This window comes from Diplotaxodon limnothrissa, linkage group LG7 (assembly GCF_057381915.1).
Source record: "Diplotaxodon limnothrissa isolate DT_005_m linkage group LG7, D_limnothrissa_male_GT1.1, whole genome shotgun sequence".
Lineage (NCBI taxonomy): Eukaryota > Metazoa > Chordata > Actinopteri > Cichliformes > Cichlidae > Diplotaxodon > Diplotaxodon limnothrissa.
The window spans coordinates 3532989-3560283 of NC_140602.1; the positions used below are offsets into that span (position 1 = coordinate 3532989).

The 27295-nt window shown below is 41.0% G+C and overlaps 1 protein-coding gene across 3 annotated transcripts in view; it reads right to left on the bottom strand.

The window, feature by feature from the left end:
* LOC146627572 (protein arginine N-methyltransferase 8-B) overlaps positions 1 to 21122 on the bottom strand; it is a 31302-nt gene extending 10180 nt beyond the window's left edge. Inside the window, exons 1-5 of one of the 3 annotated variants that reach the window (XM_085357213.1) lie at positions 21054 to 21122; positions 16655 to 16891; positions 14771 to 14926; positions 5544 to 5607; positions 2086 to 2228 (exon numbers count right to left, since the gene is read on the bottom strand). In XM_085357213.1, the coding sequence (XP_085213339.1) occupies positions 2086 to 2228; positions 5544 to 5607; positions 14771 to 14926; positions 16655 to 16891; positions 21054 to 21122 (669 nt within the window). Of the gene's footprint in view, positions 1 to 2085; positions 2229 to 5543; positions 5608 to 14770; positions 14927 to 16654; positions 16901 to 21047 lie in introns of all 3 variants that reach the window. The other 2 variants (XM_085357211.1, XM_085357212.1) reach the window with 2 other exon arrangements.
* Positions 21123 to 27295: the final 6173 nt, after the last annotated feature.

A 27295-nucleotide genomic window follows, 5' to 3' on the forward strand; every position in this document is an offset into this window, starting at 1 on the left:
GTTTCTGAGGTTCTTCTGTTGTTCCTCTGTGTAAAGTTGAGAGTTTTGTGTTTATTGTATTTTTTTAGATTCGTGCTTTGACTTTCAAAGTTCTGATTACATTGTTGTCTCTTGCTGATTTACTTTGCGGCTTCTAGTCGTGAGTTTTAGTTTTCTTATGCTTTGTCTTGCTTCTGTTTCTGTCACACCTCCCTCCGTCTCAGACTGTATTGATGCCTCGGTCCCTTTTGTTTCCTTGCCTCTTGTTTAGCGTTAGTATTCGTGTCTCCCTCGCTAATAAAACATTTTACTTTGAAGCGTCTTATGTGAGCTTCCTGTCTGTCTCCCCCTGACTTCACGATTGTTTTCACCTGTGTCCCTAATCTTCTCCTTTCCAGATCATCTGTTAATACTCCCTGTTGTGCTGCTGATATTTTCTTCAATGATCAACAGCTCGTGTTTATTTAACTCCATCTGCCTACGTGTTCTTCATAAGCGTATCTGGGGCCTGTTCTTCGTACGTCGCTTACTACATCCAAGATCAAATGAAACATCCAAGACCAAACCATCGCGCTAACCGTGAGCTCGCTAATCCGGTTCCCCGAACACGCCTGCTGTTGACGATTAGTACAGCTGGACGCAGTAATGTGACATCACTGGGTGTCGTAAAAGGGGCTACGCATCGATAGTAGAAACATTGATCGGCAACCCTCTGATTGGTCGGCGAAAATGTCGACGGAGCGCGCTCGGCTTGGTATTTTTCGGCAGCAGAGCAAGAACTCTTGAGTGAGGGATTTCAGGAGTTTCAGAGTTTAATTAAAATGCAAGAGAAAACTGCAAAGGCTGCAGAAGCAAGGAGAGAGGGCTGGCAGAAAGTTGCTGACAAATCAAACTCGTAGGTAATTTAATAATAATACTAATAATAATGGATTGGGTTCATATAGCGCTTTCCAAGGCACCCAAAGCGCTTTACGATACCACTATTCATTCACTCCCACATTCACACACTGGTGGAGGCAGCTACGGTTGTAGCCAGGCTGCCATATCGCGCCATCGGCCCCTCTGGCCAACACCAGTAGGCGGTAGGGTAGATCTATCATATGACACTATATTGTCCAATATCATATGGCATTATATTATATTATAATATGTTATATTATATCCCCTTTCACATTAGAGCCACAACAGGACCCACAAGAACATGGGAACAAGTAAAAGTGAAATAAGAATATTCTACAGAATGGTAATATTTATCTCTTAGATTGCTTTTCGTCTCTTGGAAAGAGACCCTGAAATAATCTGTTTGTTTGTTCATAACAGCAACCAAGAAAAGGGCAGAGGAAAAAAAGACAGGTGGTGGTCCTGCACCCCCTCGTCAACAAGTTGGTTAAGTAAATAATACCCTCACGGGAATATCGATATCTCTCTATGAGCACACTGTCGCGCTGAGCTAAAGGATCCTGTCTGTCCCGCAATATACGCTGAATTCTGAGGACTCTCCTTATCAATCTTGCACCTTCCGCAATGGGTTGCTCGCGTATACGGACAGGACATGGCTGCGACAGGCTTCCCAAATCCACCTTCGCTTTTATAGCCGTGGTCTCTCATCTTGATTACACGAAGTAATTTACAATTACTACTCTGAAATATGAATTACATCTGTAATAATCACATACATGTAATAGAATGTTAATAGTACATTTCCCTTTTTTAGGAAATGACCTGTATGTATCTGTGTGACATCAATAAAAGGATCAAGTGCTGCATTATCTTTAGTTACATTGATGTTATTTATTTATGGTGAAACAGTGGTGGAATATCGCTGTTGCTTTCGTATGAATGACGCGGACATACCTGCGTGGCCGCGATCTAATCCTGTTTACATAAAGTAAACCTGCTCCCGAGCAGGTTTACGCTTACGGCTCTGTTGCTATGACAGCAAGTCCCGGATGAGCTTCGGGGAACCGAACGATCCAGGATCACGCAAAATCGTCAACAATCTAATCCAGCTAACTCACTTAGCGAGGTACGAAGAACAGGCCCCAGGTATCTTGGTGACTTGTGTTGTTGTAGGATACACAAACGCACACAATCCAGACGCCTTACCAGCCACTTGTCTCTGGCAAAGATGACAGTGTTGAGCATGGATTCATAGAAGAGGCAGTAGCCCATCCATTCAGATATGATGATGTCAACTTTTTCAACAGGAAGCTCCACTTCCTCAACCTTGCCTTTGAAAATGGTGATAACTGAAACACACAAAACATTTTAAAACCGTAATATAATAAAGTTTAAATGAATCTTTAAGTCTTTACAATAACATGTGGGAATTCTGGGGGCTAAAAAGTATAAGGTAAAGTATATTTTAGGGGACGTATGAAAGTTGTATTATTAGTTGTTTGTTACTTTTATTATTATTAAAATTATTCTTATTATTTTGCTGGGTGAAGGAATAGCTGCACCATCTGTTAAACCACTTCCAACAAAAACGTAGTTTATTACTAGTAATTTTAGAAAAGAAACTGTGAGTGGTGACACACCTGTTCATGCTTTGTAGGCTAACACAGCAACCATTGTGTTGTTATGAAAATGAAACCAGCTGGGGACTGCGGTGGAGGAGTCGATCTTCGCCCTGCCTGAGATTAGCTGACTTCAGCTTTATTTGTTCTGCTTTGGAAAGAAGTGACTGAAGAGTTTCCCTGATTATACAGATGTCTTCACAATGACACGTCAACCCTGTTACTCCAACTGCTGATTGCTTATTTGCTTTCCAGAACTCAGTAAACATACCGATAACTCTTTTCTTCGGATACTTAAGGATACTTGTTATTCATAGGTTTAGAAATAAACGGGGCATTTGCTGACAGGGTGGTTTATAGCTCCATTATCTGGTAGGTGCAGAGTCAGGGGCTTGGCAGGAAATTTGACGCACAGCAGGTGCTCTGATCATAACATACACTTTGAAGTTACACAGGATGGAAGCATATTTCTGCTAATGAATACAAATGAGTCAGTGTAAAGAACAATGATGAAGGAATGTTTTAAACATACTCATCGTTATTATTATTCATCATACAATATTTAACCTAGCCTATTGGTACATGCAGTGTAATTACACTCTATTCACTCATCTATTCAAATCATTGAATTCAGGTGTTCCAATCACTTCCATGGCCACAGGCAGTGTTGGGGAGTAACGGAATACATGTACCGCCGTTATGTATTTAAAATACAAAATATGAGTAACTGTATTCCGTTACAGTTACCGTTTAAAAAGGTGGTATTCAGAATACAGTTACTTTGTTGAAATAAATGGATTACACGGCGGTATTTTCCCGTTTCATATTGTCGCGGGTCAGGACTGTTTGGGTTTTGTTTGTTCTGTTGTTCCAGGCGGCAGCGTTACGGTTACCATGGGTTTCCTGGGTGAGCGAGCGCCTTTTTGTTGTTGTTGTTGTTGTGCTAAGCTAATAGGCAGAATGTTACAGGCATATCCCTAAAGAATGTAGCCTCATGGGCAGTGTAGTCCGTGTTGCAGGGAGAATGGACTGTCATACCCGTTATGAGTCTGTGAGCGCGAGGAGGGAGAAAAAGGAGAGTGGAAAACTACAAGTTGTTATCGAGCAAAAACGGGAGCTGGAAGCATGTAAATATAATAATAACCACTGCAGCCAAGAAGAGTGCCTGACGAGCCCAGTTGTAAGTAAGCTATTAAGACTCGACTGTACACCGTGTTCGTGTTTGTTCCATTGAAGAAGCCTTTCAACCCCTCTCTCTGTCTCTCGCTAGCAAATTTGACCCAGACAACAAAGTAAAGCTATTTACTCAACACGAACCCGACGTATTAGCCAGAGGTCCCTTTACCACGGTTCGGAGCCGCGGACCTTCAGTAATAGCAATAAATCTTTACATTTAATACATTACAAAATACATTTTGGGGCATGTATTCTGTAATCTGTAGTGGAATACATTTTAAAAGTAAACAAAATGTAATCAAATGGAAAAGTCTCTTTTTAAAACTTGTTTTATTAGTTTTAATCTTTTAACTTTATGCATCAAGCAAAAATGTAATTATCTGCAACATTCTCTGACTGGAAGAAATTTGTTTAATGTCTCTGTAAAGCACTTTGAATCACCTTGTTGTTGAATTGTGCTATACAAATAAACTTGCCTTGCCTTGCCTTGCCTAATATTTAAACCTATTTTCTGCACATTCCAGCACATAATTTTTTTTTTGAGTGTTTACACTCAGTCTTTCAAATAGATGCAAGTAAAACACAGCAGAAAATAAATAAAGTCAAAGACTCAGCGGTCCTTTTGCTCTAGTTTCACCTGTAAAGCAGAAGTTGGGTAGGCGGAGGTTTACCGTGGTGCAGGTGTGCTGCAGTCAGTGGAAGAATCCGCGAGTTTCTCTGTGAATTTCCCATTATGTCGTTGCGCACTCGGTGCTTGCTTGGAAGTTTAGGGGTTTTTTCGCTGTAAAAAGACGTTTTCTTCCCACGCACAACGGACACTAATGGTTTTGTCACTTTTTATGGAATCAAACTCAAAGTAAGGTCAGTACTACCCAGGATGTGAGTGGGCGTTAAGGCGTCTGGGAAGGGATCTCAAAACTTCCCAGACGCCTTAACGCCCACTCACATCCTGGGCCATCTGATCTCAGGAATTCGCATGATAAGGTGGGGCCAGGTTTCACAATGAACACACCCGGAACTCTGGCTGATTGGGACCCACACCCAGTTTCACACCTTGGCTCAGGCGATTAGAGGATCATCAGGGGGTCCTTTTGTCCCTCTGTGGGGGGATACTCCCACTAGGTTTATATCTGGGACTCTCCACCATTTGACCTTAGAACTGAAGAAGCTTCTCGGATGAGAGGTGAAACGTCTTCAAGTAACTTAAAGAAGTCCAGACGCTTTTCTTTGCAAGCTCCTTTGACTAACTGTAATCTAATTACCGTTTTTGCAATAGTAATCCCTTACTTTACTCGTTACTTGAAAAAAGTAATCGGATTACAGTAACGCGTTACTGCCCATCTCTGGTTAGTGGTATTACAATGAAGTAGTCACATAGTAGTAGGCCACTTAAAATCACAGCAGGTGCTGAGGTGCGTAGTCCACAGAGGTCGCTAGCTTTCTGCAGAGTCACTATAGACCTCCAAACTTACTGTGGAATGTGGAGTGGATTGTGTTTTCACGGCCGAGCAAATGCTTTTGGCAGCACAGTTAAATTTTTAATTGGACATTTTGTTTTAGATCAAATGAAATGCAAGTCACAGCACTTAGACAGAACCAGCAGTATATACAGTGTAACCTAGTCAACGAGCAGTGAGTTTGCAGTGAGCAGTTTTTTTTAATGTGAAAAGATTTGTAAGTTGATCATCTTTACATATTAGCAGTGATCCTGGACAGCTGATCACATCTCTTCTTGTTCTCTTCTGCCACTCCTCCCTCTTTTATCTTCATTCACTATCATGACTTTAACCTACTTTACTGCTCTCTTCACTGACGATGGAGTGCATGTGTCATCAGAATTGTGAGACGAGGAACAGCTGCAGCTCTTACCGCTGTCAAGGTGGTTGGACTTGATGATCCTCTCGGAGTACTCCGATATACTGGAACACTCAATCTGGCAGAAAAAAAGAAAAGCTATTTAAGTGAAGAATTTCACAGACACTTTGCCTGTACTCACAATAACATGACTTCACTTATAATGCAGGTGATTTTAAATATTACTGCCCTACTGATGTTGCCTGGGAAGCCCTGGAGCCAAACTACCGCATGTTACGTTGCTGTTGCAGAAACTGGAAACGTTACATGCATACTCCATGATAAATTACAAAAGTAGATAGAAAATAAATAACAAACTTCTAACAAAAAATTTATGAAACTCTTGAATCCGTTTAGTCATGCAAATACAGATATATTACATATTGGCAACAACAATAAATCAAAGCATAAAACCAAAAAGCTTCAGTTTCATCCTTGCGACTGATACTGTAACAGCAGTCTGGCGAGGAAGGAGCGGATAGCAGGTCCAGCATTTGTAGAGGTTAGCCAGATAACTCGAAGCCAGTCAGTTAAATCGAACAACAGATCTTTATTTGTTGTTAGCAACATAAGACCATACAAGCCAGGTCTCCACGGCTCTACATACATGCACGGAGATCGGTAGTCGCCGGTGCCAGCCCGTTACAATGGTGAGGTCTCTCTGAACAGACACATGAGCAGCATGTAACGGCTGCCACTTTACTCACACACACTGGCTGTGCTATACCACAATAATAAAGGTTGTTACAATATGTCATTTTGTGTGATATTTTTAAAATTGTACTTTAGCAGCATTTTCCAAATGTAACTTGTTAAAGTTGTGCTAATTTTTGTGCGGGACATATTTCCAGAGTGTAAACAAACACTTAGCACACTTTATTTAGTCTCACACACGCGAATTTAACTGAAAGCAGCACCTTTTATTACTGGAAAAAACTAACATTAAATACAAAACTAAACTAGAAATTGGAAACAAGAAACTTCAACTAGAAAACAAACCAGGAACTGTAAACTTGGAAAAACACAGCACTGTGAGGGTACGACGCGACAAAGGGCAGCACAGCTGGGAGTAATCAGACCTAACGAGACAAAGGAAGCAAAGCAGAATAATTGACAAAGGACACAGACTGTCAAAGTAAAACAGGAAGTATAACACAGAGACGCAGACTTGACACTGAGACGGAGACACGACTGACTGGAAAGACAGAGGGAACACGAAGACAAGTGTGACAAGACGAGGGACACGAGAAAGCCAAAATCCTAGCACTAAAAATATAACACAAGCACAACCAAAACCCACGAATTACAATAATCAAAGAATATAACTGAAACATCTTAATCTATCATTTAAAAATGACCATTCCAACCTTTTTGGATTTGGTGGAACTGTTCATAGAGTTTCATAATGTAACAAGAAAGCCCAACCTCTTGATGCACTGTTGCAAGATGGCACAAGTTCGTGTAGACAAGCAGTTTGTTCCACAACAAAGCAGTGAATTGTCTAGGATTATTATATGTGTCCACCACAGCTAATAGCTGATCAAAATTTGATCACACACAAGGACACTTTTTTCTTTTTAAACTTTAGAATATTGTCTGACACTTACAGACACTGACAGTGACTTTGGTCACACTGACATTGCTATACTTGATAATCACATTTCACCATGTGAGTTGAGATTAAAAACAAATACAGAATTGAGACTGAAATTTGAATCATTGCTACAGGCAGAAATGTCTGTGTAACAGTGTAACCATCCATAAAGCTGTCTGGGGTAAAAACAAGGTCATCCTTGTTTAGTATCTCTAAGCTGATGCTGCGCATTCGACTCCTAAATAAAACAGAATAAAACCCTGAAGGCTTTCACCTGCTTTAACCTGGTTAAATTTAACCTGGTCACTAAACCTGAAAGAGTTGTTAACCTAGTCTCTGTAATACTAATAACAATAACAACAACAAAATCAACTATGGATGTGTGTCCAAAGGACTGCAGTCCTGTATGGGGCATGGAAAGTATTTCACTGAGGAACACAGAGTTCAAGATGAGGTGTAAGGTAGAAAGTCCAGTAGGTCCTGTGGAGCAGTGAATGGGTTGGTAGGTGAGAATTTTTTAGGAAACACTTAACCGGGAACCAGTGCATAAAACTGGGGGTGATACATTTTTCTTTCTTTTTCTGCTCTTGACGAAGGTGGTCGCACTTTCCTCCTCCTCCTCTCCCTTAGCTTCCCTGCTTAGCCTCTTATGTCCTTGTCTAGTCTCGTGTTTTTTGTATTAGTTTTCCCTGGAACACTCTCTCACAGTCTGTTCTCTAAAACCTAAAAGAGGAATTATGGATTGGATCAACTGGTCCCTAAATGCAATTGACACCCCTTTCTCAACGAGAAGTTTGGGCTTGGGTGAGCCTGAGTGCTGAAGATATCTACCTATTCAGAACCATGATAACAGGGTTCTGGCTGATTGGAGCTGGCTTGGCCCTGACTTATCGAAGAATTAAGAAAGCAGAACCGGCTGTTCAAACCCCCACAAGGCTGCCCACTGGGATTGAAACGATGGGAAGAGGCGTGAGTTTCTCAAAATGGGCTCATTGAGTGCAGCACGGATAAGATCTTGGAGAGGATGACGGCTGCTGTGGATACTCAGAATAAGACCTCTGAGCGCAAATTGGATGACATCTTGGAGCAGCTCACTGTGGTCGTGAGTTCTCAGAATCGGCTCTTTGAGCACAAGAATGACAACATCGCAGAGCGCAAGTTTAATAACATCATGGAGAAGCTCACGGCTCTCGAACGGGAGATTCGAGAGACCAGTGTTGGACTGTTAGAACAGCTTTGAAATTCATATGAGTTGTTCGCACTAAAGTAAAAAGTACCATCACTTCATGCGGATACCCTTTCGGCGCCAGCTGCGGTCGCAAGGCTGGAGCCCAACAAAACACCCTGATAACGACTGTGTTTAGTCTGTTCCTTCCCATTCCATGCAAGGCCACCTGGGTTGGCTGGAAGACTTTACTTAGCCTGGCAGGGCGAAGGACACTGTCTCAGCTGAACTATGGACACACACACACATACATATTAGAGATGGCACGATACCACTTTTTTATGTCCGATACCGATATCATAAATTTGGATATCTGCCGATACCGATATGAATCCGATATAGTGTTTTTTAATCAACAAAACTGTTTTTTAAAATATCTTGCTGCATTTTGCAAGTCTGCAAGTTCATACTCAAGTTTAAAACAACAACTACACTAAAGCTATTCTGTTATACCTGTATACAAAAAAAATATTTCATAGTTCAGCAATACTGATCAATCTAATAAACTTAAACCTACACCATCCTCACTATTCTGGTATTTTAAAGAGTACTTAGCGTAAATATTAAGAAACCTAACTAATAGGGTTCCAACTCCCAGCAACAACAAAAATAAAAAAATAAAAAATAGGGAACCACCCCTCACGCTCCACCTCATGATGCTTAATCGACGTAATCAACCTTAATTTGATGAAGTGTGAAAAAAATGCACAGAAATCAATTATTTTTCAAGAAATATTAAATAGATTCAACATCTTTCTTCAACAAAATTGCAGACTGCACAGATGGTACCTTCCCAAAGGAAAAAGTACTATAGCTTACTAGGGTATATATATTAGACTTAATAGTTACTATATACAGTAATTGACTTCTATTCATTTTACATCAAATTAAAACTTTGGGTGTCAGATAATTATTTATTAAAAGCTCGACATTTTAAATGAGAATAAGAAAGAAAAGTATGTCTTTGTGCCCCCTTTTCCCTGTTCATGCCCTATCGGCCCCCCTGGCTAAACTTTGCTAGATCCGCCCCTGCACAGTTACCAGCCGTCAGCTACGTAGAAAAAGATCCTGGTGTAGAAAGTAATATTAAATACATTCTAACAACAGCTGATCAAGCTTAAACGTGCTGCTGTTGTTCAGCCGCTGGTTTCCTCTTTCTGGTGCAAAGTGGGCCAAAAACAAACAAGACAGACGGACTCGCGACAGAAAAGCCGATCAGCTGATCATTAATCAGTTTCACGATTGAAGTAGCAGCCGGAGAGCGAGAGGCAGTCGCTTGTTAAGCTTAACGCAGGAATGCTTTACAAACATTCAGAGATGGACTTACACACTTGCTTTACTTCTCTCGGGGATAACTTTGTCGGAGATGAAATGCCGGGTTGCTAGCGAAGCTCCACATGCTATCCAGACCACCGACAGGTCCCGCATGCCACAGCTGCTCTATCACGTGATGCATACTGCTCCGACGTGCTAACGTTCTGAGGCGAGTTACGGCGTGTTGCAAGTTTTGTGAGGTGCTTTCGTGATATTTAATGGATCGGATTACATTTTTTATTTTTCTCCGATATCCGATCCAGTAATTTAGGTCAGTATCGGACCGATACCGATACGTAATATCAGATCGGTCCATCTCTAATACATATACACTAATATGCACACACTCATCCCCCCTCCTGTTCCAAACGCCTTCGATGCTTGTTCCCTCCTGGGAACACGGCGGGTCTGAGCCCGCGCTGGAATGGTAGCGCTGGGCAGGATGGCTGCTGTGTTTGCTTCGGATTACTCCTCACCCCCCACCCGACTCTGTGGCTGGTCATGTGTTCCATAATGTTGTGCTGTGGACATTTATGTGCTTTTTTGTGCAGAGGAGTTTTTTTGTTTCCTGTTCTCATGCTGTCCTCCCAGGAGCCCAGCATGAGTAGAGGTCTCTTTTTTTCCTCTTGTACTTTCCCATTGTAGTGTATAGTTCAGTGTTTGTTTTCAGTAACGCTACCGATCTCCGACCTGTATCCCCATGTGATGTCTGTGTTGTGTGTGTATTTCACTGCAGGGCAACCTGCACGTGGCGAATAAAGCCTTGATTGATTGATTGATTGATTGATTGATTGATTGATTGATTGATACATACATGCAACATACTGCAGGTGTGTGTGTGTGTGCGTGCGCAGGGCTTTGTTTGCAACCCAAACAGAACACTACCGTAGCAGTCCATGTCAGAGGTGATAAAAGCATAAATAAGAGTTCCAGCTGCTGAATGAGAATTTCTGTTGCTGAGTTTAAGGGTATAAGATGTTGTCTGGAGATGTTCTTGATGTGGTAGATGGCAGATTTAGAGATAGGTTTAATATAAGATGAAAATGAAAGAATGGAGTCCAGAATGACACCCAGGTTGTGAAGACTCAAAATTAAGGCCCAAATCAGACAGCTTTGAAAGCAGTGACGTAGGAGCCACAACCAAGGCTTCAATTTTATTTTGTTCTATTTGAGAGAATTGGTTAAATAGTTTTAGACTGCTGATAGGGGACAAAGCAGGGAACTAACCAGAGGGTTTAGTGCTTAGATATAACTGCGTATCATGGATGCTTAGTCGATGGTGGAAGATGATCTGATCAAGGGGGTGAGATGAAAGGTCCTTACTGACTCACTGGAGCAGAGAATGAAGTAGGTGTCCAGTTGACATAATGCATCCTGAAAGCAGGAGTGAAGACAGCGCTCAACCAGTGAGGCCAAAATAGTTGGATAGCTGGTCTTGGCATATTTTGTACGTTCTCTTCTGCCTCAGAGCTGATTTATTGAGTTGCCACTGATATCATCGTTATAACATAATAAAGCTCATTGATTCATCAAACTACACTAAGGCTTCTCTCAAATAAAATATGGACATAATTCAGCAGAATACATTAATCAATACTAGGCTCTTACAGCACTGGGAATCTGAGAGTATAGATTTTCACCTTTGAACACTGTGTCCCATTTGCTTAGTGTTTTTGTGCAGCATACTGCTGCTGCATGCTGCAACCGACCCATCTGGTTATAGTCACACAGAAGACCCTTTAATGAACCCTGGGTGCTCTGTGTCACAAAGCAGCCGGTCAGGCTGGGGGTCTTGTGGATAAGGTAGCCACAAAAACGAGGCACTTATTTTTGTTCAGTGCAAATAAGTGCATGTTCTCTACTAACTCTCAGAGGTAAGTTGTACAGCTTTTTTTGTTTACTTTATTTATCTTACAGTTTAAGTAATTTGTTACATTAAAAATTTGACTTTTTATACAAAAATTATAAATGTAAAAAATGTAAATGTACATTTTTTAAACAAATAGGTTGTAGATGGGCAGCTACTCACCCAGCTCCTTCCTATTCTGAACACTGAATTTTCTACTGTAGGGTACATTCATACAGTGCTTCCTTTCACGCCATGAAGCACCTTCTAACTTTCACGCAAAAACTTATATTAGTTCAGAGATTTTTTGATGGCATTTCTCAGTATTTTCAGAGAATTTTCCAACCATTTATTAAATCAACCCATTAAACCAAATAAATTAATAAAACCCCATTTTTACATCAAATTGTTACTAATAATAATATAATGCTATAAGAGATAATAGTGTAGCACTTGTAATCTGTAAGTGCTGCACTATTCAATAGTATGACCAGCTTTTTTTATTTTATACTTAAAGTATATTTTCCTTGTACTTGCCTATTTTTACTTAACTCACAGTTACGCATGTAAGACAGAGTCATTTTACAGTGTGGTGTTAGTTGACCCTGTACTGGCATGGAAGAATGAGGTCTTTGAGGGCTATTATTTACAGGAAAGAAACCAGTTAAACATGCCATAAAACCAATGTTCCAATGCTCCAATCTCTGCTTATTATACTGCAGTAACTCAAATACAGAACATAAACCTTTTGGGTTTTTCCGCAGGCATATAGGCTGTAGGGACTTCACATTAGCACTGACTCCCCGGAGCAGCCTTGTTTTCTGCTGCTTATTAGCAGAGAAAGAGGAAGGAGGCTTCTGCTGCCTCTGGTGCCCATTAAAAAGACTGTACCAAATCCATAAATAACCAGCAAAGGCTAATGTTGCATCAGGTGTGAACATGTTTGTGCACTTGCGGAGACGCATGTAACTGTATTGCTCTATTCATGTGTAATAACAGGTTCTAATTGGCAATCTTCCTCATCTCTTTCTGAGTCAAAGTCATAAGAGACAGCTATTAGCCACGTGTCTGTCATAGTCACGATCCAGTAGGAGCGCACTGAAACCTCAGGGTGTATTGACAGAGGCACCCCCGCACAGGTTGCCTCTCGCACCTCTCGCTAGTGTCAGAAAGTGTCACTGTCACCGTAGACATCCCTGCAGGCTCCTACTGGTATTTTACTCTGGAGACACAGCAAGTAGAAGTTTCTAACTTTGCCCAGATATCACTGTACTTTTTGTCCTCTATCTGAGCTATTAACCTGTGACTTACACATAGTTTAGTTTCTTTACTTTTTATTAGCAACCTTAAGCATTTTATTACTGGGCAGAAAATAAACTCTGCATCATACTAACATAAAGACATTAGAAACACTCCTAGAATAATCAAAGCAGCTACACTGAGCTTAACCAGGTTTTTGAACAATGTATTGTTTTTATCTGAAAAAACAGTACCTGGCTTTTCATGTGTTACTCATCTATTTTCTACAGTTTATCCAGGTCAAAGGGACGGCGCTCTAAACAAAGCTACCCAGATGAATGGCCAACAGAGAGCTATACCTTCTCCCACATTGACTATTTCACTTACTTGCAGTTTAGGAGGCATCCAGCTGGATAGTGTAGTGATAAGACTACACACCTTGTGGAGCGGGACACCTCCCGGTATCCAGTAAGGGTCCTGGCTAGACCCCCCATGCTAAAACCAAGCCCTGGAATGGCACGGCTACGTCTGCAGCCTGTCTGCAGCTCGGACAAAAGCATGGGTAAATGGACTGATTCTTATATAGCGCTACTCTACTCTCACTTGAGAACAAAACCCAGAGAGACTTTAACTCCTGAATTTGAGATAGAATCTCATCCCTGACCTAAAGTGGACAATCTTGTCTTTTCTAACTGGGAAGCAGAGCCTCGGGCTTGATGGTGCCAAAGCCAAAGGCTTCAATGGGACACCACTCAGTGAAGCCACCAGTACTTTGCTATCTGCAAAAGCAAAGATGTGATACTGAGACCACTGAACTGGACACCCTCCACCTCCGAGAAAGTCTGTACATAAAAGTTGTGAACAGAATCAAAGGGCATCTCACTGCTCATTCAGTGTTACTAATGAGTAGATTTATCACACATAAAAGTGAGCTTGAGGAACTGAAGTATATGAAAAAGAATAATCCAGAATACGACCCTCCTCTGCTAACTGAGGACAGCAGCCAAAAGAACGAAGGAATCCAGCCAGCAGCAGGCAGTAAATTCAAAAGGGAGTGAATAGTGTGCTAATAGATTAGTACAAGTCTAGTTTGCCTTGACCCTTTATGATTTTGTGGTGCACAGGTCATGCGTAGGTTGGACATGTTACCTAAGGGTCTTGTTGCTACTTGGAATTGTTGAAGGACTACACTAAACACACATACATTGTCATGTACTGTTCTTATTGATAAGGAATGATCGGGGGTATATTCGTCCAGCTCGTGAGCCCGGGCACTCACATCAAACTTCAAAAGCTTTAGGTATGATAAGAAAATCCTGAAACTCCTGTCCCCATTTATGTGGATAAAATCCTGCCAGATGGACCGCAGTAACAAAACTCTGAATCAAATCAGCTAAAGTACTAAAACAGGATGCTAGAGAGAGGGAGACAAAAACTGACTGAGGCAGCAGGAGAGGAAAGGCAAGCAAACACATGACACAAGGCATAGTCACACACACAAACACATAATGTCATTCAGTGGCTCAGAACAAGTCTCTTGGCAATTCCAAGTTAATCATTCCTTCCCTGAAGCACTTCGTCTCGACCCACCATGCAAAAATAAGTTCCACATGGTCATCCCAAGCTAGCAGTGTGTGTGTGTGTGTGTGTGTGTGTGTGTGTGTGTGTGTGTGTGTGTGTGTGTGTGTGTGTGTGTGTGTGTGCAGCAGGCATTCTCAGACATGCTCTGACTTGCAATTAGTTCTGCCCCAGAGCTCAATAACACTAATAGCTTTCAAATCTCTATGGTTTAGCTGGTCAACCTGCCTGAGAGGTCACACAGTTTTATCACCTGCATGTCAAAAGAAATATTACCCAAGATTAGATGGTTTAAAATGTACTGTATGATCCAACCCACACAGCAGCAGACCTACATATGCACTACATGCTGACAATATAAGCGCCTTGTGAGGCTTGGGCTACATGGAGATCAGATCCTAATTGGTCCACATGTTTGCAGTTTACTGAAGGGAAACACATCTTACCCCATATACATGCTTTGCCCCTGCTTTGGCCGCAAACATAGAAAGGATCCCAGTCCCGCTTCCAACGTCCAGCACTATTTTATCCTTGAAGATGTGCTTGTTGTGGTACATGGAGTTCCTGTAGGTGAGTGTCCTCACTTCATCCTTCAACATTTCCTGGTTTGACATGTGAGAAAAATATAAGAAAGGTCCTGGCAACACGAACTCCTGCAGAAAGCGACAGTTTGTTGTGTGAAATTAAAAACATTGGCTGGACGTCAGTGGTCTGAATAGCTCCGATATCTACAGTGCAGCATTTACAAATAACACACAGCCTTCACCTAATCTTACTCTATTCCCTGTCAGCCCTGTGGTTCTACATTCAAATCCATTGTTGGTGTTTCTGAATAAGCCCTGTGAGCTCGCAGGCTCAGCCTGTCTGCATCTCTTTTCTATCTGTACCTCTTTCACAGTGTGCGTGCATGTGTGAGTGTCATGTTTCGGCCGTGTGGCAGGCAGGATGAGGACCCAAATTGCAAACTCACAGACACGGGGGATAAACTCAAAATGCAGCTTTATTGCTGACAGGTGATAAACAATAACGATGATACAAAAGCAATGCAAAACTACACTAAACTGGGAAAAGCTAAAGTAACATATACCGGAAGACACGGGGAGAACCACACACGGCATGAGGGAGAACGCGACGCCGAACAGAGGGAGACTCAGACAGAAATACACAGAGGGTAAACGAGGAAAGTGGGCACACACGGGGAACACAGGTGACACTGATAATCATAACGAGACAGGGCGGGGTGAACTGAACATGACATGTACAGGCACAGAGGTTCAGACAGGAGGAGAGAGAGCACGGGGAAAACACAGACATAACGGGCTGGGGAAACATGAAACAACCACAAAGGGAGACGAGGGCTCACAGATACACAGAGGGGCACACAGGGGGTAAAAGCCATGAAGGGAAAACACTTAGGGAACAACACAACAGGGCAACTCAGAAAACATGGCCTAAATAAGGAACGAAATACAAAAATACAAGGAACTAAGAATACTGGGCCCACATGGCCCAGGACCATGACAGTGAGTGCAAAGAATATTCAGAAATGACTAAAATACACCTGACCTACATTCCACAAATACATAAAAAAAACATCCTACAGGTCACGCACGCAACATACTCTTTTTATACAGCCTCCAATGCTTCCTGCATCTGTTCTCTAAAATGCAGATGAACTCTGTGAACTCTGAGGAAACCGTGTGGACAAATAGGCATACACAATACACACGTTTAATGTGTTCAAAAGTGGCTCTCTGTTCCTCAAGTTTTCAAAAGTTTCACCACATTTAAAACTGCTCCAGGCAGTTCATCACCATCCTACATCAATTAACAACTGTACATAGAGCTTTGTGGGGCACCTGCAAAAACCTGAGTTTTCCTGGGAAACATTTCTGTCAGGGAACGTTAGGATTTTCTGTCCTTTGAAGGGACTGGCTGATTGTAGCTCCTGCCATGGCCTAAACCATCTATGACATAAAGCTCTCGGTTTAGAGGGCGGAGGGGTTCACTTCAAGAAAAAAAAGAAGTCACACACAATCATCGTTAAACTATCCTGCCCACACACAGGCAAACTGAGGCAAGAACATGTCTAAAAGAGAAAAAGCAAGAAGAGCATATGAAATGATTAAGACAAGGATGATGCATAATCTAATAATTTTCTAAAATTAATTGCAAGTACACAAGGGCATTGCATGCTCTGGTTCTGTGAAATGTGCCGCAGCAATAATGGAAATTAAAATTCCCTGTTTATTAAAAAATGCTTTATTGATCCATAAAGCTGATTGATTAACATATGTGATTTTCATCCACACTGCGATGACAAGGCGTACCTCATGAATGCCAAAGTGAGCATAGGAGTCAAAGTAGTAGTCTCGCGAGGTCATCTCCTCTGGGTTGAGAAACTTGGCCATCTTACCCCTCCCTGGACAGCTAGGGAGGCTGGCGGCGTGGGGCGTGTGCGGTGGAAGAGGAGGCCGAGGCCCATGCTGGATAGAAGGCACAGGCTTGGGTAACGCGGTTGGCTGTGCCGACTGCGATGGAATTATGCGGATGGGCTCTGGTTGCGACTGTGGTTGCTAAAAAACACAGATAAAGAAGAAAAACACCTCTTCAGTGCCGCGGCCTGAGGCGTAAGAAACAAAATAAGTACAGGCTGCAATAAGGTTGTGGTTTGCATTCATAATCAGGGATTTTACACGTAAGCTATTCTCCTTTCCATTTTGTTCCTGCACTCTTAGCTCATGTTCCCAGCACAGAGTTCACAAAGTGCAGAGAGCCCTGTGAGTCTGGAGGATATGCTGATCACTGACATGGAGTCAACAAAAGCCAGAGATGGCAAGAAAGCTCATCTCAGCACAGAAGGTACACCCGTAATGCCCGGATCACCTATAACGCCTGCTGGGAAGCTCTAACCACGATGTGCATGGAGAAACAGAAACTTCACATCTCAGTATTGAGCCAATAAGCCATTCTGGTATTTATTCTCATTCCAACTTGGGCGTCTAAAAATAAATATAAACTGGTAATGCCACCAAAAATAGGAGGCATTTTCAGACAACAGTGATAAGAAACAAAGAAGGAAAGGATAGTGAAAGACTGCAAGACATTTTCTCACTCAGTTTCTACATAATATTAACGATATTTTATGAGTGTTTTCTGCCACTGTTATTGCCTCATTCAGTTTGCATTCATTCAGTCGGATCTTCTAGCAATTTCAGTTTAATTCTACAGCTTTAATTTAAGTTTTAATTATGCTTCTGTATCCTGTACATTTGATTTTGGGAAATCTATTTTGATGCCATGTTCAGATTAAGTATTGAGATTACAACAAAACTATCTTGTATGAAGCCCATCTGTATTTACACAAGGTTATTGAAGGTTATTCAGATAACTGTTTCAAGTATTTTTTTTAAATGAGCCCAGCTTGTCATCAGTCCTTTAATTTATTCTTCTAGGAGCTACATACATCGTAAACATCTATACGACTTAATGAGGTGGATAACTTCCCTGGCAGATGAAATTATTCAATTCTCCTTTACAGTGAAAGCAAAGTATAAAAAATAGATTTCTATGTGCCGCACTGGCTTTTCCTTGGTTGAAAGAACTGATTCTTCGGTCCCCTTTTCTCTCTTCTCTCTTTAAAATGGCCATCATACAGTATTTATGTCTCCTGCACCTTTGTCCCGCAGGGCTTAAATGGCACACACTGGAATGTAGTTACCATGAAAATAAAGTAAATAATGGGTCTTGAATCATGAATTCAAAGAGAAGCTGATATGATTCAGTCAAATGTCAGGTTTTCACTACTGAGTCATACGAGAAGCCGTGCTACCTGTCTGTTATTTATTCAAATTCCATTGACTGATGATCCTTTAAGTTCTTCTGTAGTTTTCCCATCAAGGTTTTGAAGTTTTCAATGAAATGTCAGATCAGCTACTGTATGCCTTTTAGGGAGACGTAGTCTGGGTGATTTCCAATAAAACTGGTGAGCTCCTGATTATTTTTGTCACCACACACAAACAAAGGAAGAAAAGATGATCCCATGAGCTATACTTGGCCAATTATAAGAGATTAAGATCCAAAATTTAAGAGTTTAAATCACATGAAACATCTTAAATATTTTGTTAAGAGAATCAAGACTATGGATATTATTATTATCATCATCATCATCATCATCATCATTATTATTATTATTATTATTATTATTATTATTATTATTATTATTATTATTATTATTATTATCATCATCATTATTATTAAATAGAGTTCTATCTGGTTATAATTGACCAGAAAAGTGACTGAATATCTAAAAAAAAAGAAAATGTGAGCAGCACTTTCTCTGCAGCACAAGAGTAGCATTGAAAGTCATTACTGTCTCTGCTTAGTGAGGTTCACAGGGTTTTGGATGTTGATAACATACAAGACCACATTCTTAATGAGGAGAGACCAACTGTTGAACTTAATACTTAATCCTCTCAGCTCTGATGTTGATCTGCAGAGGAGACACTAGTTCATTGCAGAGCATTACCATACTGCGTGAAGGATTCATTTTCTGACATGTTACTCATCTGGATCACCGAGGCGACCGGTGGCCTAAAGTTACACTATGGTCAGCTCAGAGCTGCACACCATAGATGCAATTTAAATCTTGAGACCGTGTTAAGAAAAAATTACTAGCAACAGTGAAAAAAGAAAAAGAGCTGACAAACAGCTGGCACCAAGAGAGCACTGAGCAAGTCAATAATTATAAGACAGAGTCGCAGAAGAGGCGATTAAGACTGCCAAGTTTAATACAGAATCTGTGCAATGCAGGGGGAAAGAGTCATTGTGGGACAGATTAACGTGAAGTTAGGGGTACGGTCGGAGGAGAGCAGCTGCAGTGAGTGTAACAGAGATCTCCTGACACAGGAAAGAGAGGGTGAAGCACATCCTTGCCTCTGACCTTCAAAACAAATAAACACATTCAGGGTTCTATTTCAGACTCCTCATCTCTACACTGAGGGGAGACCTGTTATTCGAGAAGGACACACACTTACACATGAGAGGACACCCACAGCCACGTTGTAGCTGTGTGAACGCTGAAGTTTAGCCTGTAAGTTTATGCTGTTGCTTCTAGTCAGTTAGGATAATGGAAAATGGTGATGAACTATTATTTATTCTAATAAATGCACTAAAATTACACTAATTGTAGTAGCTGTATGTTAGTCGGCTGTTCATATTGGTGAAGGCATTTCACTGAAAAAGTCCTCTAACAGGAAAGAGCATACCTTTGGTCTTCTGCCATTATGCCAGAAGGCTCCCAGTTGCCTTTAGGATTGATTTTAAAATCTTATTGCTGGCTTTTAAGGTTTTAAATGGCACTGCACCTTCTTACCTGTCAGAACTCCTTAGAACTTATCGCCCCAGGAGATCTTTGAGGTCAGCCGACCTGATGCTTTTAGATGTTCCCAGGTATAAATTAAAGACAAAGGGAGAGAGGGCGTTTGCTGTGGCTGCACCCAGACTGTGGAACAGTTTACCTCCTCACGTCAGACTCTCCAAAAGCCTAGAAACTTTTAAAACCGCTCTTAAAACTCACCTCTTTTCATTGGCTTTTAGAAAGGTTTAATTTATTTGTTTTATATATTTTTATTTTATTTTTATCAGCGAGGTGTTATTACGAAATTGTGTTCTATTGTATTTTTATCTGTATTTACTGTACAGCACTTTGGTCAGCCTTGGTTGTTTTTAAATGTGCTCTATAAATAAACTTGACTTGACTTGACTTGACTTTGGGATATCTGATTCCCAAACAGGATACAGCCTCAGTGGCGGGGATATTATTATGAAGTATTTCCTACCATCTGCTCTCAGAGGTCAGAATGTTGATCAGATGTAATGAGTGTGTGCAGGGCTTCTTTCATGAACTTGCTTAGAATGAACTTTTTCTGATTAATAATTACAACAGAGCATCACGGGGTGTGACGCACACATCGCAGGGTGTTTGAATCTGCTAAGTATTACAATCAGCATCCCTCCTGTATCGACCTTTAAATTGTCAATTAGTGTCGATTAGAGTTAGAGTGAGGGGTGGGAGATTTAGTTCAAGTGGCTGAGACATGACATCTTCAGCAACCTACTCTACTTTCTGCAGAACTGCTTCACACCAGAAGTCTGAGCGTTCTCTTTTTCCTCTGCAAGGTGCTGCAGTACCTTGGACAGCTCTAATTCCCATCGCGCGCAGAGTGAAGCAGCTACACACTGTCCTGTTATATCTCACGCTGCTCACAGCATATTCTTTCACACGTAACACCCAGAGCTTCAAATACATTCATATATTTTTTTCAGACTTCATCTCATAGACTCTTGCCGGAGAACGCCTGCGAAGCAGAAGGGATGAGTCGATCCTGCACCTTACCCTGATCATCGTACGGCATCCTAATTTTAGCAGCTACAAAAAACGAGACTTTTCCAAGTGCGTTTGAGGTTGGGAATACTAATTTGAACTGCCCTGCTCTGCACAGACTGCCTGTTTCCTCGGGAGGGTAAACATCCTTGCAAAGAGGGAGACTATCAGTCCGGTCAGTCTCACTCTCTGGACAGTCGGCATCCTATAATTTGTCCGACATGCAACTTCTACTAGAGGTGGAACACGCAGGCTACTGCAAGAGGCATCCAGGACGCCGATAGATTCCAAAAAACTGGACTCTGATCTTTGTCAGGAATATTAAAGCTGTCTCTAACACTTACCTCAGTGTTCTCAGACTCCGCCATTTTTCTCCTGAGGAGCATGCAGCGGGACGAGTGCTTAATTCCCATAAGGGCCAGCAAAAATGTGCACTCAGAAGTAAAAGAGAAAAAACGTGTGCTTGGCGATTATCGGTCCCTTCAGTCCTTTGACATCAGAGAATTCTCATTTACATCCCAAATTGTGCAGTTCTTTAGAAATTCCAGTACTGCTAAAAAACCCAAAACTACATGAGGTCCCAAAAGCATTGCAGCCACTCTCGCCACAGAGTGCGTTGGATTCCATGGTATAAAAGTTTGCAGTCCACCGGTGTGCGTTCCTGGAGAGCGTTAGGGGGAAAGGCATCATTTGGAATTTGGCATCAGCTGAGATAAAAATGCACCATCCTGTCCTATAACGCAGCAGGCGCAGGCAGGAATGCATTAAGACTGCATCACTAACAGCAGAAGATTGTCATGAATGCAAAGATTTAGCGCCAGTTTGATTGATTCCCCTGCCGCAACATTGTTTCTAAAAATAGAACCGCAGCCGCCGCTACCTCGCAGAGTGGAAAGATTTGCCGCCGAGTGCACGCACGGAAATGTGATGACTCTTAAAACGTGCAGGGGGATTTCTTATAAGCACATGGCACCACTCATGCTGTCATCTTTAATGTAACAGAGCTCCCCCAGAATCAAAGTCTATGCTCCAGTTAAATCGTTCCCCATCTGCACAAAGTGCCGAACGCCGCCAGCCCAGACAAAGTTGGAGTTTACCAGCTCTCCGAGCAGAGCGAGGACACCCTGTGCTTGATCTGCGCACACACGCGCGCGCACACACGCAGAGTGCGAGGAAGTGAGCACTCCTGTCACACTGGCCGGAGGGGTAATTTCAGAGCTGGCTGCTGTTTGCACATCTATTACGTGCTTCTTTCCTGCTCACTTCTGAGATGAACCAGGAAAGAAAACAAACCATAAACATCCATCACTTTACACACATATACATACATATTTTCCTTTTCATCTAAATCTGACCTTTACCAGAAATGATGACAGCAGTGTTATAGTTGTAACTTTATAACACCTTTAATTCTTGCTACAGCATTTTTTGATGTGATGACAACATAAACCCAGTGCCTTCAGAGCAATTTAATAATGCAGGCATATGCTACTGTATATCACCTCTGAAGTCTTCTGCTTTTGCTCTAGAGTCTATTTTGAGGAGAGGCCATCCCCCATACCACCCACACCACTGGCCACTTGTTACATTATTCAAGAGGGAGGGAAGGCAGACACTCACCACGCAGTAGGCAGGCAGACACCGATACAGAAAGCTGAGCATTTTCTGCCCACAATGTGTGCTAACACGTCACGGATTTATTTAGACCCTAAGATGATGTTTAGCAGGTGTATATGGTTGCACACAATTTTTAAAAATCCAGCTAAATTACAGTTCCTTTTGTCCTTCTTGAACTTTCATAAGAATCAGCTTTGTTGAAATTTCTTTACTGCTCACGTCACATAGTAATGGAAATATCGCCATATTGAACATTTTAATAACCATCCTGAAGATGGTCAGAAGTAATCAATTGCTAGAACTGTTCATGGTGGCCCGTGGCTAGACAAATCCTAACACTGTTCTCTGTCTACAAACAAAAGCAGAAAGAGAAAATAAATGGAATAACCACCAAATTTGTTACAGTCTGTCAGTTTTCTATGTCAGTATCCTGAAAGCGTGAAGGCAGCTGAGCCTGAAAGGGCTCAGGTTATAACACAGAATAGTGGACAAGTTAAAATTTTGATCTAGCGTTCAGTAAAAAGGTCAAATAAAAAATAATCCATTAAATCTCTGCAAAAATTGATGCATGTGCTAAATTTCATGACTATGTAACAGTTGTTGAGATATTTCGATGTTGGATCTAGACTGATATAGTTCGAGGACTTGATAAACCTATAAATTCTGGGTCCTACGAGGGTCCCAACATGAGTAATTCACCACATAGACCATTGACCGTGCAGTCAGGCAGATCACTGCTAAGATGTTCTTTGATCTCAGTGTAATTATTCTCACTCTAATACGCTGTACCATTTCTCACAATGGCAGTGGATGACTTGGCTTTCTCACTGGGTCGTGGCTCCTCTCCGCTCTCACGGGATCTGAATTTGAGATGCACTGAAATCACTTCAATTACCTCATTTTCCCTCTCTGATGTGCGTGTAGCCTCTCAGTCATCCAGGTCATGCTAGTCTCTAGTGCTTGAGAAGAAAGCAACCAGACTTCATCAGCCTCCCGCTGATGTATATCTTCTGTTTAGCTGTCATCACGTGGTTGATTGCTGCTGAAAATATGCTCACTTTTCTTCTTCTGATAAAAGAGGAATGGTAATAGCCCGCTGTCTGGAGTTAGAGTAATTGCTCATCCTCTCTTATGGTGTTTAAGAAGCTACCGTAGACATTATTTTAGATGGGGTACTGCAGCCTCGTGAAACTTCATTAGGCAGTAGCACCTCTTGTATGTGAACATGAAATTGCTGAATTGTAGTTACAAACACGCAAAAGTAACAGAAGCAGCAAATGGCTTAACTTGAATGAAAGATATAGGAAGTGTTCGATATTTCTCATTTGTGTACTTTTGTGTTTATAATTCAGCTTTGAGCATCTATTCAGTTCACAGCAGGTCAGATTTAATACATATTAAAAGTGTACTTCATTTACAATCATCTCACTTCGTTTGATTTTGACTTCAATGCCAGTGTTTAGTGTTTCTGTATTTCTTATTGGTCAACAAATAAAACTTTGAATATAAACTGAGGGGCTGATAATAAATGATCAGAAGTATTGTGCCAGTTTAAATTTGGAGATTGTAGCAGAGGCTTTGATAGACAAAAGGAGTACAGACAGACAAAGTTGGATGGATTTCCTCGCGCTTCTTTGTTTCACATTCGTCCATGAAATGCTTTTCTCGTTCCCATTTCCCTGTGATACAAAGATTGATTTGTAGCCTTGATGACGACATTAAATTTGACAGATTATTTAACTAAAATGATAAGATGTGGAGTTTTGATAAACACAAAGAATAAAAGCACAGGTTGGTATCATTTTCATGAATGGTTGAAATACAATGGCTAATGTCTTCATTTCATGCCAGATTTTCAGTCACATTTCTGACTTGCTGCTTGAATATCTGCTATTCATGTTTTATGAAAACACGCTATAGTGTCCATGTAATGTTTGTAAACCTCCTTTCACCAATTGAGATGGATGACATGCATCCCACATGTTGATTTTTGCAGTAAATAAACTTTTCTCCCATGTAACGACGGAGGAGTGTGCATATTTAGCCTGGCAGTCAGACCCTTTATTTTTTCTATGATAAAGGAAACATTGTTATCACGACTTAAACACGGCCTCTCGACGCTACTTTGCAGGAAGACAAGTATCCACTTGTACGATGTTGTATTGCTGTCAGCTGATCTGCTGGTTAATGTCACTCTGTATTTCTCTCACAGCGTGAGTAACACTTTAGTCACAGTTTACACTCACAGCTTACTGCAGCAGCTCCAATGCAAGAAAAACGTCATCTTATTTAGTGATATTTTGTAAAACACTATTCATTGAAGCGAGTGTTACATTTCACTCACAGCAGCTCTTTGGAGGATTTTCTTCAACTCTGATTCTCAACATCGCTCGTTTGAAGTTCTGAGATATTTGTTCGAAGCCTTTTCTAATGTCATCTGCTGAGGGGAGATATGCCATTCCCTTCTTTCATCAACTGCTCCTTCAGTGATGGTGGTACTTTATATGTAAACCAGTTATATTTATTCCACCTTGGCTTTCTTCCTGCATGAAGCTGATTTCATTTGATTTGGGATTTAAACAATTCACTGAATGCTAACTAACTGTTGAACAGGGTATTTTCTAATACACAAGGGTTTCTTTCAACATCTGCTTATACAGTAATGTGCAGAAGTCTTGAGCTATCTCTCATTTCACTATAGTTGGCTTCCAAGGAGCTCTTACATGTTCTTCAGCGATAGCTCTCCAGGTTTTCCAGAGATCTTTCAAAGCTTTCCTTTTGACATTGGCGGTGATTTCACTCATTTCCAGTTTGCTCAAATAATTTTTGTTTTGTTTTGTTTTTGTTAAGTATAAAACATGAAAAAGGCTCAACAACAGGTGTTGTGCTTTTACATAAGAAACAAGTTAGCAAGGAACCAATTTTAAATGATATATTTTAGCACTTTGTTACTTGCAGCCTATCACAAAAAAAGATTTATTCTAATTTCTTTAGCTGAATCTACAAAATGCCAAAGATAACAGTTTTACAGGTATAAAATGTTTCTGTAGTCGAGTCGAGTTTTTGTATAGCACGTTTAAAAGACATCAAGTGTCAGCCTGAACAGATGGACAATGTACTCAAAATACAAGAAAGAATTCAAATAAATAAGATAAAAAGATTACAAGAAATCCATGTATATGTGCATACACTTATATACAAATGCCTATACAAGTACACACACACACAGGTATGCACATGGACATGAATACATATATACATATACAAATGCATACATCATTCAATAAGATAAAAAACAAAAGAACTAAGACAGAACAGACCCGTCTGTGAAAGCCTGTGAGTGTAGGAAGGTCTTCAAGTTCAGTCTGAAGATTTCCAAAGAGGACTTTATAAAAGAGGGAAGACTGTTCCAGAGTCTTGGAGCAGCGACGGAGAAAGCCCAGTCACATTTAGATTTTAAGTGGGAGCGTGGGACCAGTAAGAGCATCTGACTGGAGGAATGCAGTTGGAGCGGGTAAGTGCAGGAGATCTGAAATGTAACCTGGAGCCAACCCATGGAGAGCTTTAAAAATGAACAATATAAGCTTGAAACTCTGTATAAAACTTGCTGCCCATGTAAAGATACGAGTAATACTCTCTCTTTTTATCGACCTTGAATAACGAGAGCTCAGACAGAGAGGAAGAATAAAGGTGATCGTAACAAATACAAGCTTGTTAAAATACTACGATTTGTGTTTGTTTATATACTGTATTTAAATCTATGTTTGCACACATTTCAGTAAGTTACTGCAGCTATTTCCCATCTTGCAGGCAAACTATAAAGCCTTCACAGGGTTCAAGGCACTGGTACAGGACTCCCAATAAGTGGTGATTTTTAACCGAGCACTGGAGTAAAAAGTGTAGTTGTACTTTCATTATCAGACGTTAATATTAACAGTTTTGTGATGCAGCTCATGACCTATCCAAAGGGCTAAGTGTAGGCACTAAACCCATTCATATAAACACATATCATAATTTGGTCAAATAAACAAATAGATAGAGACATTTTTAGAAAAAGAAACTCAACTCTGCATGTTCAAATATTGCATTTACCCAGTGCATTTAAATATGATGCTTTTCAAAGATCCATTCAGTACTAGTTGTCACTATTGCTGTGACCTGGTGCAACAGGGCACAGACACCAAAGGATACCTTGTGTGTGTGAATTGCAGCAGGTAAGTCTATAACCAATGAGAATGGGAACTCCCTGCTTGGAAACACTTTGTCCTCCTTTTGCACATATTGTACAGGGAGTGGTTTGAATTTGGAATAAGCTCAAAAACACAGCAACGTACTGTTTTCTGCCACTTCAGATTACAATGATGAGATTTACATTAACCCTAATTGCCAGATGCTTATCCTAATGCTTAAAGTAACTGTAACCATGTCTACTCATCCTCAGTTACTTTAAATGGTTTTGGTGTTTGTCCCCATAATATGCAAAAACATAGATGTATGTCTTTAGAAGCAAACACAAAAATGCACACATGTCCAGTATACACTGTGCAGTACAAGTCAGACAGTTGACAGTCAGGCATGTAAACCCAGGACCTCATTACTGCCACTCATCAGTGTTGTTGTTTCTGATCAACTCTTTTGTTGATAGCTTTCTTCCACTGTTCATCATTCTCTCCTGCGAGACTGGCATACTCACGCCATACCCGCTTTCGTCCACAAACACTGATAAGACACAAAGCACCCACAGACCTGATAACGTATTATTAAAATTTTCTTTGAAGGCCCTCGATATGTGTTGTCAATTCTTGCAGCGGTAGAACAAATACTGTAGTGTTAATCCTCTAAGATGCAAAATATCCACACATTGCAGATTAGCGTTCTCAGTCGTTTTTTGTCCTGCGATGATTGCACCTCAGTGTTGTGAAATGAGGCTGAAGATGAGGATGGATGTAGCCATCATTCATGCCTACTG